This window comes from Fusarium flagelliforme (assembly GCF_020744385.1).
Source record: "Fusarium flagelliforme strain FIESC 12 MPI-CAGE-AA-0113 chromosome Unknown B0J16scaffold_1, whole genome shotgun sequence".
Lineage (NCBI taxonomy): Eukaryota > Fungi > Ascomycota > Sordariomycetes > Hypocreales > Nectriaceae > Fusarium > Fusarium flagelliforme.
This window is the reverse complement of record NW_025763503.1, coordinates 5,736,872-5,748,940: the sequence shown is the minus strand read 5'-3', so window position 1 is coordinate 5,748,940 and position 12,069 is coordinate 5,736,872. Positions and strand designations below refer to the sequence as shown.

The 12,069-nt window shown below is 49.1% G+C and overlaps 5 protein-coding genes across 5 annotated transcripts; 4 read left to right on the top strand and 1 right to left on the bottom strand.

Moving 5' to 3' along the window:
- The first annotated feature begins 2,502 nt into the window (after nt 1-2,502).
- On the top strand, nt 2,503-3,962 carry B0J16DRAFT_35170 (uncharacterized protein). Its single transcript, XM_046129218.1, has 2 exons — nt 2,503-2,673; nt 2,751-3,962. The coding sequence occupies exons 1-2, from the start codon at nt 2,659-2,661 to the stop codon at nt 3,528-3,530; spliced, it is 795 nt and encodes a 264-aa protein (XP_045989778.1). The 5' UTR covers nt 2,503-2,658; the 3' UTR covers nt 3,531-3,962.
- An 815-nt stretch (nt 3,963-4,777) lies between these two features.
- On the top strand, nt 4,778-5,344 carry B0J16DRAFT_378581 (uncharacterized protein; the record flags this gene model as incomplete). The annotated part of the gene is made up of 1 exon (XM_046130930.1): nt 4,778-5,344. The coding sequence occupies one exon, from the start codon at nt 4,778-4,780 to the stop codon at nt 5,342-5,344; it is 567 nt and encodes a 188-aa protein (XP_045989777.1).
- A 126-nt stretch (nt 5,345-5,470) lies between these two features.
- On the bottom strand, nt 5,471-7,230 carry B0J16DRAFT_329912 (Metallo-dependent phosphatase-like protein). Its single transcript, XM_046126375.1, has 4 exons — nt 7,007-7,230; nt 6,823-6,946; nt 6,669-6,759; nt 5,471-6,606 (listed from the first exon to the last, which is right to left on the bottom strand). The coding sequence occupies exons 1-4, from the start codon at nt 7,021-7,023 to the stop codon at nt 5,597-5,599; spliced, it is 1,242 nt and encodes a 413-aa protein (XP_045989776.1). The 5' UTR covers nt 7,024-7,230; the 3' UTR covers nt 5,471-5,596.
- A 114-nt stretch (nt 7,231-7,344) lies between these two features.
- B0J16DRAFT_329910 (uncharacterized protein) lies at nt 7,345-8,315 on the top strand. The gene is made up of 2 exons (XM_046126374.1): nt 7,345-7,486; nt 7,541-8,315. The coding sequence occupies exon 2, from the start codon at nt 7,603-7,605 to the stop codon at nt 7,954-7,956; it is 354 nt and encodes a 117-aa protein (XP_045989775.1). The 5' UTR covers nt 7,345-7,486; nt 7,541-7,602; the 3' UTR covers nt 7,957-8,315.
- Nucleotides 8,316-9,657: 1,342 nt separating this feature from the next.
- On the top strand, nt 9,658-11,577 carry B0J16DRAFT_329908 (uncharacterized protein). The gene is made up of 2 exons (XM_046126373.1): nt 9,658-10,232; nt 10,289-11,577. Exons 1-2 carry the CDS (start codon nt 10,076-10,078, stop codon nt 11,278-11,280), a joined length of 1,149 nt encoding a protein of 382 aa, XP_045989774.1. The 5' UTR covers nt 9,658-10,075; the 3' UTR covers nt 11,281-11,577.
- Nucleotides 11,578-12,069: the final 492 nt, after the last annotated feature.

Below are 12,069 nucleotides of genomic sequence, written 5' to 3'. Positions count from 1 at the left end.
AACAGGCACATGACGAAGGTCCTTCCTCGGTCCCGTCACCTCCCCCAAAAGAAGGTGAGGTTTACTGTACTTTTGGTGGTACCTGCCGCCAGTCGATTATCACCACACACCGCATCATATCACGACCTTGATGTTCCATCACCAACCATGACAAGGCAATAGAACTCAATCATAAAAAAAAAAATTAAAAAAAAAAAGAGTTCATTTGTGTTCGCCTCTCGGCCTCTGACTGCACCCATGCATCTGTCCCTGTCCTGGTCCTGCACTGCTGCACTCTAGGCTTGGCTTAGATGAATGCTACATTGCACCAGTCAGTGTCTTCCTTCTGATCTGGATCCGCTCAATTGATTCTAGGCTCGCGATCTGTCTCACTCGATAACTCCAAAGTTCAAGCTTAAGTTCAAATTCCCGATGTTACGCCTGATTGAAGACGTTGATTTCCTTGAATTTGCGCCCGTATCGTGTGATGCGATGCGGTGCAGTACTGTACGAATAACGGATCCATGTATCCTGGCTCTGGGCTGCCTCTCCTGAACCCAATCATCACCGCTTGTTGCTTCATTCTTGGCCGTTGGTGCCGGACCCAAGTTACACGCCGTCCGTGGAGCTCAGCTGTCGGGTCTCTTCACCACAGCACTTGGCTGTAGGGTTGAGCCACCAGTCAACGGTGATACGTACCGATCTACCTCTACCTCTACCACCATCGTCAATCTGCTTTTCGCGATTCCCTTTTCGGTCCCTTAAACCATGAGCGACCGTGCATCGCTAGCGTAGTCCCGGACTTTGCATCTTGTCCTTGGACCTACTGTACCTAGTCACCTCACAATTCTATCTCGAAAAAAGAAAGGAACGGCGCCCGGCAACTCCTCCAGCAAAGCTTAGCCCTTACTGGCAACTGGGGAACAGTGTCACACCCAGGGGGTTCACATTCTCACTGTACGACCTACCTACAGTACCAAGAGTACCCTACCTAGGCCAAACGGGATGCCTGTCAGCGATTTAGGTACATGAATCTCATCAACACATATCTAGTATGTACTATGCTAGCCGCGACAACCTAGCGCAGAGGTAAGAGCCGCCCGTCAACAAGCCAAGCTAGCAGCCCGGTGCAGCAACTGAAAGATGTATTCTGATGCATCCAGCGCGGCACTCTTGGACAACACACCGCACCCCGCACTGTTGGATGGTTTGGGAGGGCTTGACGCTTTCGTCTCTTCGAATCCTCTGCGATACAAATTCAAGGATGCGTGTTTATGAGCGCGTGGCTCAGTAATGATCTCCGTATAGTGCACCCTGTCTGTCTGACTTACACCCACCTTATCGCCACAAGGGGGCAATAACGGCACACGCCAACCCGTCTTTTTCTGCAGCGCGTTTTCCAAAGTGGGTGTGATGTATCGTCTGGTAGCCATACCCTCGGAGCTCCTACGCTGGCGGTCGCCGAATCACGTCGTCGTCGATGAGGTTTTGCAGTACCTAACCACAGAATGATACCCATTCATCGAATCACTAAACATCGACCTTTGGCCCTGGCCCCTCCTGCCGTCCCAGAGCTCCGTCATTTCAGCTACATCTCCGCTTTCTGCAAACTCAAAACCTTTCTCAGCCACTACCTCAACTGACAAGATCCCTGAGCAGCTTGCATACGGCATCACTTCCTGTTCAATCAACTGCAACTTGGCACAGCCGCTCAGTGAAATATCCTCTCACAGGCTTCGACACAGTTTACCATACCACATCCACAGCTCATCTTGTTAAGACCTGGAATCTTATATGTCGTTCTTTACTAATGAGACGCCTGTCTAGAGGCCCGTCACACGCCCCAACTTCGCACCGTGACGCTGTGAGCGAAAGTTGCGTCGCCTCCTATCAAGAACTTAAGATATTTGAACGGGATTGTGAATGGACAAGACCAGAGTCGCAGTGTCAGCGCCCAAGTGTGGCTTGTTACCGTTTTCCACATATCGAGTTGGTGGCGTGCTGCTCGTTTGAGCGGTCCCTTGACTCCCCTAACTACTGTACTTCACCGGCTCTTGTCGCAGATTGACTTGCACAAGGGTTGCAGCTAGCTCGCAACTTTTATTTCGTAGCGCAGCCCTGCAGCTCTTTCGACATAACTTGCATTGACTGGTCTTGTCCGTCCCGCGCCGGCGTCCTCGTCGTCGTCCCAATAGGGCTGCCTTGTCCGTTGATGGGGTCCTCCGGGCCCTGAATCTATACATGTATCTGATACTTCCTCCATACTGTAGTATAGAGGCCCCCAATCTCTTTGTCTCCTTTCGCCCTCTCCAAAAGAAAGGACTTGCCGCCGTGGCTGACATTTCCCATGTGGCGGTCCTTCTCATGAGCTTATCGTCTTAATACGTCTTCATAAATACCCTGGGATATGTCACTACTGGTGCCCCATCAATCTTTTCGATAAAAGGGAAAGCGTCATCTATTAGACCTGGGTGTTCCCCATCTGAATTATTTCAGCTTGATCCATCTTGAGCTCTCACAACCTGGCTTGAGTGCCTCCCGTTACTCTCTGATCAAGGTCGTTTGACCAGCTTTACGGTGTTCTCGCAAGTTGGCCATTGCTAGATTCGCGAACTACACAGATGCCAATTCTCACCACAGACTGACAACGCCTGCCCTATCATATTACACAAAGGCACAATGTCTACACCGGCAGTACGTTTCTGTTCTCTCGTCCATCTCCTTTTTCTTGCGGTTGACTGTTCCTAACACCAATGCGTCCCTGCCTCTAGCAAAAAGCCAATCTTGCCCGGATCAGAGACAATCAGAGGAGATCCCGGGCCCGCAGGAGAGAGTATCTCCAGGAATTAGAGCAACGACTTCGAGTGTATGAGCTTCAGGGTGTCGAGGCGTCCTCGGAGGTGCAACACGCTGCGCGGAGGGTTGCTGAAGAGAATAGACAACTTCGTGGACTCCTTAACCGGCATGGAATTGGCGATGATTACATATCTAGCTACTTAACTTCTACAACGACGGCACAGACAGACCCGGCAGCAGTATCTCACTTCACCTCCAACACGCCGAGCGAGAACGTTCAGTCTCTTCAGCAAGTCATCGCGCCCAGAAGGCCCACGACTCTCGAAACAGGCATGTCTTATATTGTTCCTCCCCAAGAGAGCCGCGAACCATCTATCGCCAGTGGATCTACAAGTAGCTCTTCTCTCTGGGAATCTGGCCAATCTCTTCCGCCTGGCTCAGCATATGCCCATACCCATGCCCATGCCCGGCCACTCCCATCTAACGTACCTACGCCAGTACCGAGACACTCGATCACTTCGGCGATGCACCCACAGCAATACACATCGCAAATGTTTTCTGACCCCCAAGTCTCACGAACGGAAAACTATCATCCTATCAGTACCCCTGGGCCTTTGATGGATGATCCTCGGCGGCATAGCTATTCTGTGGCACCCATGCCTACAGATGTCTCGTCATCGTTGGGCTACAGTATGCCGATAAATACTTTTCATAACCCGGTAGGACAAGATGGTGGTCCTCCTGGGCCGTGTTGACTGGATGACCATCATGCAGAGGGCTTTCTCGATCCAATCCACGCTGCATCTGGTGGCCTCAAAATCTTCGGGCATTCGCACCGCAGCATTCTCAGAAATTAGCTTAACATTGCGATCTTTTCTCTGGAACCTAACAGAAAGGCGACTCGACCATAGCTGATTTTGTCCGAACACCAATCCACGACTACATCACCCACTTAGACGACGAGAACGCATTATGTTTAACGGAACGATTTGGAGCCTCAATGGTAGTTCTATTCGAATAATCTTGCATTGTTCGAGCAGAGAGGCCCAGAGGGATATATCCACGCACACGGGGTCTCTTCAGTCCCCTGAAACTTGATCACGACATAGCGAAAATGATATTGACAAAGAGAAGCCCAAGGCCCATGATCCGTTGCTTTCTTCAAGCTTTACGGCTTAAATGGCAGCCTGGCTACTAGTTTACCCTTTTCGGATCGTTGGAAGAATGTCAAACTCGAACACCTACGAATATTGCCCGAACAACCAGCACGGATGGACAACGGGATTTCAGCAAGTATCAAAGAAGAATAGAACACAACAAACTCATGCTTTGCCACATAACCTGCCAGTTCTAGCTCGCTTTGTTACGTTTAGCGGCAGTTCATACCTACAACGATTGCACAAACATCAACCAATCCACAAGCCAGCCTCTCAGATATTGGACAATGTCTTTGAACAATGCAGAAAGACAAACGGGCGAACAGCCGAGAATGTTCAGAAGCCACACCTCCTGTTATCTCAGATGAAGGAACACTTCGCCTTAAGATTACCAGCAACATTTGTTCCAACAAAGCTATAAAGCAACCCGATGCCTAGGTGCAACTGTTCATCATATTAACCATGTCGAATTATCCATCAAGTTTAGATCCTATTATCAATCAAATGCTTTCGGTCAACCGAAGATCGAGTATATATTTGACTGCACCAATCGACAACACCCCCCAAATCAAACTCTTATTCGCAACTCCAACTTTGGGTACGTTTTCTTCAGGCGCGAACAACCGTACGGATCGAGACAGACTACATCCTACGTGGGTGGGTAAACCTAGAAGACAACGCGCCAGAAAAGACCTGAAGAAAGCGAAGAAACTCGTTAAAGAGAAACCGAAGTGGGCATGGGCCAAAGACTGTCACTCAGATCCTCGAAGAAGCAAGGTGACGAATGCCGCCCTAAGCAGCATCGACCCAAAGACGAAGGGGAAGCAAAAGACGAACAGACGACAATGCCTGAGCCAGGTGAGAATCGATTGTCAGAACCTGGCGAAATGACCGGTATCGCTAACAGGTCTGGCATTCTGGAAGATGATGAGAAGGGAACCGCTCATGCCGCACCAAAAGTCGAGACAGAGCAGAACCAAGATCCAGATTCCTTTCGAGCAACCACATATGTATTTGTGGCCGACGAACACGTTGCCGGTGAATTTGTTGCCACGGCAGACGGTTCGAATTCTTTCGATACAGACGATGTCCATACCGGCGCTACCATACTTACTGTTATCACCGATATCAGCAAGGGGGCTAGAAAGCCTTCTAGTGAAGAACGAGGGCAACTGCATACACTCTTCGAACTGATGCCATATCTTATGACACGAGAGGCACGGGAACAACAAGGAGAAGATCTCATGTCTGCATTCGAATTTCTGATAAGACTGTATGATAGCCCTGACTCGACAGACTGGGGAGCCATTGAGAGTTTTGATCACTTGCAGGTTCAGCTGAAGATGATGGAGAAGTTTGACAGTCGCGCAGAGGCCGGACCAAAAGAGGAAGAAGGTGTATTTGTAGTATGAGCTTTCATGCTGGACAAAGACAACCCACCCGGAGACGACACATCATGTATCAAAGACTATTGCATCGTGAAGCATTTGAATGGCGCAATATAGTGATACCCCTTTAGTTAGGTAGCAAAGGAAAAAAATGTATTTAGAATTTAACTCCCGCGCCATATCCGTAACCCCAAACCTAATGAATCTCGTAATGCAAAAACCGCCTCATGTCTAAAAATTCAGGAAACAAAGAATATCGAAGGCATGCTACCCAGATTACAGGAAGTAATCAGCGACCGGCTTCTTAGCAGGCATGCCCCGCGAATCTTGAGGTGCAGCCTGGAAGACTCTGTATCTCCGTGCAGGTCCGCTTCTAGGCGGCATGGCACCCTCCATCATAACTCCAGCCCCGCCATCGCTTCTTCCCACATCACCGTTGCTACGGGCAAACAGGCCCGTGCCAGACTCATCTTCAGAGAGTTCAAGAACAGCAGCGACATTGCCGCAACGATAACAGTAGTTTGGAGCAGACCAAACAGTGACAATGGAAGCGTCAAACATTTCCTTGAATCCCTCCATAACAAGCTGATGAGCGCGTGCAATAAGACTGAGGTCGTTGCGATGGTTGAAAACTTTCACAATATCTGCACCGAATAGGAAGCCTGCACCTCGCGGCGAAAGACCCCAGCCATCAATCTCATCAGGGTCGGACCAGAGCAGGTCGCACATAGCTCCCTCGTGAGGTACTTCTTGCTTCCGGTCTATCAGTCGGATCTTATCCACTGTATCGACCAGAGGACTCAAGCCACCGTGAACACAGAGTACTGCTCCAGCGGGATTTCCGACAGAGCCACCACTTGACCCTGAAGCGCCTGATCCTGGTGGGCCTGTCTTGTCCATAGCGGTGCCCCCTGGGCTCTGAATCTGGTCTTGCGAATTTTCATCTGGTCGGCGTCGGGGAAATCGACTCATAATGGAGCCGTTCTGGTCGCAAACTTCGATTTCGGTCTCGTCGTCGACGGGCTCTACTCCAGGTGACATGGTGTTTGAAGCGCCCAGCACGATAGCACCGAGCGCTAGGTAGTCAAAAACGTCGCAACAATAGCGCCAAACATTGGCGCTGCCATACTTTCTTATGCACTCGTCGTAGAAACCGTAAACCGTTGTGATCTGGCGAGACTCGTGGTTTCCGCGAATTAGAGTCATTCTATCGGGGTATCGGACCTTTAGACAAAGTAGCAAAAGAAATGATTCTAGCGAGTAGAAACCGCGATCGACGAAATCGCCTGGCAACCCGTGTTAGAATTCCGATGTAACAGAAATTGTAAAGCTGGGTGAAGGACCATACCCATGAATAGATAGTTCGTATCAGGAACGTCACCCCCAACCCTGAATAACTCCATCAAGTCATGAAACTGCCCATGGATATCACCGCATATCTACCAGAGATATCAGCGATTGTTAAGATATAGCAGATGCCTTCGCTGGGGAACAGCGCATACCGTGACAGGCGCCGTTACAGTGACGACGTTTCCCTCTTCGATCAAAAGCTCACGCGCTTTGTGACAAAGCTCCCGAACTTGCGCTTCTGGGATCGGTCGGCATGCGCGCAGTTGCGCAATGGCCCTGAAATCGAAAGATTAGCTCGAAAGGTCCGGTGATCGGCGGTTGGACTTGGAGTCTCACTTGTCGAGGTCGCTCATAATTGATTATGCGGTTGAGTGGCGATTAGGTGGTGCGTGCCTGCTAAGATACGGCTTGAAGGGGGTTGGGGGCAGTCAAGCAAGAATGAAGATATAGTGAGTCAATTCAACCTTAAAGTTGCGATCTGCCGTTTAAAGGGATGCGTGGGGAATACTAAAACGCTGGGTCGCGTGTGTTGGAGATAGATTTGGAGATTTCGCGATTCGCGCTGTTGAGTGACGCTCTATCGGCTTATCGGAGTGGATCCAAGCTCCTGCCCCGCGAAAGATTGGCTTACATCGGACTTACATTCGACCGTCCGCCGACAACATCCCCTTCAACCGGTAGCCAATGGGAAACATAGCATAACTCAGGTTTGAGTGAGCAGCTTTGGATTTCTGGATTACCACCACAAATCGCTCGAAACCACCGGCTCGTCGACCTGGTCAACGCGTGTCGGGAGGACGATGCTACGGTCGTTATGTGAGTTCAATGGCACTAAAAACCCATTGAAGCACCCGCTGATGGCCAATTGAGACTTTTAGAGTCCTTCACCAAACGACTTACTTCTGGATCCTGGAATCGAATCATATCATATCATGCCACCACTCCTTCACCCAAAGTCGCGAATGACGTCGTCGCTATTCGCAACGACTGTCGCCGCCTGCTTTATCGTCGTCACAATTCCTCACATGCTCCCTTGCCCCGTACCACGGGCCCGATTCGCCGATGGAGATATTATGGTTGATGAAAATGGCCGACGAATGAGGTGGAAGCGAAAAGACACCAACCCCAAGGTCGAAGACGGAATCGTACAATTCAACGACGTTTCAAGCGAGGAAGCCGAAAGCGCACAGGAAAGAGCCAAGAGGGAATGTCCTCTACCGAAGCCGGGAGGTATGCTAGGAGAATGGTTAGGGTTTCACAAGAACGATAACGAGACGGACCGATGACCCACGGGAATTGATACAACAACTTCAAGCGGACTATATCGAACGCATATATACCCCAATTCCATACTCGTGGCCTTGACAACCACGAAACCTAGCTGAGCGACTTCCTTCACCAGCTCACATTTGACTGTAAGATCGCCTATCACGAATGTAGGCTCGACGTCAGATAATTCTACAAGATTCGAAAAGAAGGTTGGATTATTCCGGTGAGAGGGTCTTGTCTTGGATAGCCGAAGCACAATCAAGGTCAATATCATCATAGGCCATGCCTTTACAACATAGCCACATCCGTCTCCCGAGGAGATACACTTCAAGCAAATAACAGCAATAGAAAAAAAAAAAAAACATTTAAAGCTACATTTCAGTCGATTTACTTGTTGAGATGTGATTAAGTCTGCTAGGCATATAGTTACATAGCCTCACCAACCAAAACCGGGAATTAGCTTCTTGGGAGTTGAAGACTGTTTGTTATGATTTGATTGGACGTAACCAGTAACCAGAAACCTACTTCGAGGTGCAGCTATGCAAGCTGGAGTTTTGCTACATACCTTTGAGTAGATAGTGAGAAAAAAGTAGCAGCACTGCTTGTTGTACCTTGGTCCTTTGTTAGGCACCGATTCGCCATCTTTTTCGACCTAGGTAGCTGTCAATAAGTCTGTCGATATGTCACTGATTTCCTGTTTAAACAGGGAACCTAAAGGCAATCTTGCTGTAACTGAGTACGTGTGTAACTTGGCCGTTGATGTAAACGAGAAACAGGACCCTTGAAGCTTATTTAGAGACGAGCAAGGTGTCGAAGATGCAAGGGTGTTTCCGTATGTGCCCTACAAATACAGAGAGATACGTCAGACTTTCATTGGGTACCAAGGTATAGCTGTGATGTGGGGATAGATGACATTCGATTGATCGGTCTCTGGGAGTTCGGAGAATACAACATGTACTTGGGTTAGTTAGGTACCCATTATATCTTGTCTGAATCCACTATGTTTTTTTGTTTAATTCTGTAAAGTCTATTGCATAGGTGTGTACAGACAGATATAAATGAAAGAGATTCCTGATTCTGATACAGATCTAAATAGGTAGCTAGACTTGCGGTTGTGGAGCTAGGCCGGGTTGTCGCGTGATGTTAATTAAACGCTGTGACTTTCGCGCGTATCCGTATAAATAGAGTGCCCGCCCAATCTATCATTTGGGACAGAGACCCTGTTGCTCCGTGCCTGTGGGATCTACGTTGCTGCAAGGAGGCAGCCAGCAGGTATGCAAAATCGTTACTGGGCACTCTGGGCACGACTGGGGCTGGCATGGGTAATTTGAGGATGACGGGTTGCACTTAAAGCTTATTTATTACTCTGCAGTGGTAGAGGAAAGGTTCAGTCTCTCAACGGACATTTCCTCTCTATGACATACACGTGCATTGTCTTCATGATTTCATTCTACAGTTATTGTGAGAAGAAAAACCGGCACAAGACGCTGGTAGCGGCACGAGAAACCTTGGCAATGACGCCTTTTAGCGCTGCCAGAGCTTCCAGGACATAGGCTGACAGTGGAGTCCAGGCAATCTCACCCACTAACGGCCTCTGAATGACGGGCTTGCACAGACCAGGCGCGTCGAAACGCCCGGGGGAACAAAGTACCTGGTAGACAGGAGACAGGGAATATGGCTTTGGCTGCGGCCGGGCATGTTCCTATTCAAGCTCATCTCAATTTCCCCGTTTTCATTGTATTTTTTGTGTCGTTCTTTCAGTCTGTCTATCTGCCTGTCGCTGTCGCTGCCTCTGTCTGTCGTGTGTGTTGCGTACAGTAGTTTGAGCCCAAGTCTCGACTGCCGCCAAATTTAATTACCTTCCTGGGGCTACTTTACTTTACCTTATACCTACTACGTTATTTTCTTACCCATACCACTTCTTGGTTGCATTACTCTACATACGCTCTTGTGCATTTACCATCTTGGTATCAACCCTGCGCGCTCGCCGGCTCAGCCGCGCTCCAACAAACCGATTGCCATGAGAGATTGTTCTGGGTGCGCTTTGCGATCGCCCTCGCCGGCTTCAACGTCCGGCTGAAGATATAGTTTCAAGCCATCATTGACTGGGCTCTTCACTGTTGCCGCCCGCAAGTCATGACTTCACCTCCTTCACCCCCACGAACTGGTACTGGAAATGGCACTGGCTCTAGCACACATCACGACTCTCCCCGTACTTATGATTCCGGTCGCACCTTGAGCAGCTCTGTTGCGACTCGATCTGCCCGTCTCCGCCCTCCTCGATCTCTCCCACGTAAGCGCTCGCGAGATATCTTTGTTCGATTCCTCAAAACCTGACTCTGAATATAGCATGGATCAACTCTTACGATGGCGAGCATGGCTCGGCGAGTGACGATCAATTACGACTCCTTCGACCTCCTTCGCGCGCCGTTCCACCTCAGCACAATTCATCACCAAGTGACCCTCAAAGGCGGGTCTCCAAAGATGGCTTCATCGATCCACAGGATCCCCTTCTCGGTAAAGGTCAGGAAACGAGGGGCAAGATCCCTCATTTTATGCGGTATGGGCGCGCCTCGATGCGTGGTAGGAAATGGGATCATTTGAGATCCGCAGAACCTGTTATTGTGCCCGGACATAAACCAGCCTTAACCTCGCAACCGAGTGTAGCATGGCAAGACTTTGTTCAGTCATCCGCATGGGGCCGCATGACGGACGAGGACTCAAAGGTCATGGATATTGAGGCTCTCCGGAACTTGCAACCAAACTTTGATACGCCAGCTCGCCACCCCTACAATGCCGAGGAAGCCAAGATATCTCGGAAGAGAAAGCGCCTTGCACCATATAAACGTATATGGTATATGGCTATCCGTCATTCCCTCGCCCCTCTAATGTTCAGGCTAAGTGTCATGGTCACCTCTATTATTGCACTTGGTGTCGCGGCACGAATACATCAACTCGAAGATGTCGACAGTTCAGATTCAGCTGAGGAGACACAATCTATCGTTGCAGTCGCTGTAGACTGTGTAGCTATTCCTTACATCGGCTATATGATCTGGGACGAATACACAGGAAAGCCTCTGGGCCTACGATCAGTTGTCTCCAAGATCTCTCTGATTTTACTAGACCTCTTTTTCATCATCTTCAAATCCGCGAGCACAGCACTCGCGTTTGAAAGCCTCGTTTACCATAACTTGTCTGACACTGCAGTGCGGAATCTGTCCAAAGCTCTGGCAGCATTCATGTTGATAGGATTGGTTGCCTGGTCCATGAACTTCGCAGTCAACATATTCCGCACTGTCGAGCGTCTGGGAGGAGGCGAGGATGATGGCTTACACGGTTAGGATGAGGATCGGTGCAACGGACTTGGCTTATGAATTTTGGGATACCACTTTGAGCAGGGAGTGCTCATGGCGCGGCTTGTTGGAATATGGAACATTTGACTTTGATATCACGGTAGACCGTGTTTAGCGTTCATTGCTGCTTTTTCTTTCCTTTATCATTATTACCATGATCAATCACGGATGGCTCCCTACAGGCAGACAGACAGGTATCTTATAGCCATACCTCGTAGTACATTTCTTAGTTTCAGGGATACCTCAAATAGATGAAATGAACAGAACTAAATAACTTGAACAATGCTGCTGATGAAACGTACACTAGGATGAATTTTGAATAGTGTTTCGTGTATTCATCCTTGCTATTAAGTAAATCTTCAGATTGATTTATCGCCTTTGCTAAATGAATGGCCTTTATAGAAATAGGTTTCTGCTATGCACTTCACAGGCAGCTTCGAAACAATCCATAGTACCTATTTTAAAATAGGCTCCCATTGTCACGTTCTAGGCCCCCTGTCGTCGGAGACAAAACCCAAAACCCAGTGATCCCTAGGCGGTGGATGACGGCAGATCCAAGCACTAAGCCAGTTATAGCGATAGCCTAGGTAGACTAGGTACGCCTTGCCTTGCCTTGCCCATGTCCTGTTCGTCCCAGCTGCGGTCTGACCTCCAGCTACTGCCTGATCCTCCTCCCATTCCCGTGCATTTGTTTGACCGTGAAGAATCGCCCTCATTTCACGAGTTGTTTCTTTTTTATGACTCATTTGGCGTGGTTCGGACTGATTTAAACTTATG

Bases quoted from the DNA above. Each gene is read 5' to 3' on its own strand.
- B0J16DRAFT_329908 (XM_046126373.1), top strand. From the start codon at position 10,076: ATGACTTCACCTCCTTCACCCCCACGAACTGGTACTGGAAATGGCACT. The intron at 10,233-10,288 runs GTAAGCGCTCGC...CTCTGAATATAG, and splicing joins CCCTCCTCGATCTCTCCCAC to CATGGATCAACTCTTACGAT.
- B0J16DRAFT_329910 (XM_046126374.1), top strand. From the start codon at position 7,603: ATGCCACCACTCCTTCACCCAAAGTCGCGAATGACGTCGTCGCTATTC.
- B0J16DRAFT_329912 (XM_046126375.1), bottom strand. The intron at 6,760-6,822 runs GTATGCGCTGTT...TATCTCTGGTAG, and splicing joins CTGTAACGGCGCCTGTCACG to ATATGCGGTGATATCCATGG. The intron at 6,607-6,668 runs GTATGGTCCTTC...ACGGGTTGCCAG, and splicing joins TACGAACTATCTATTCATGG to GCGATTTCGTCGATCGCGGT.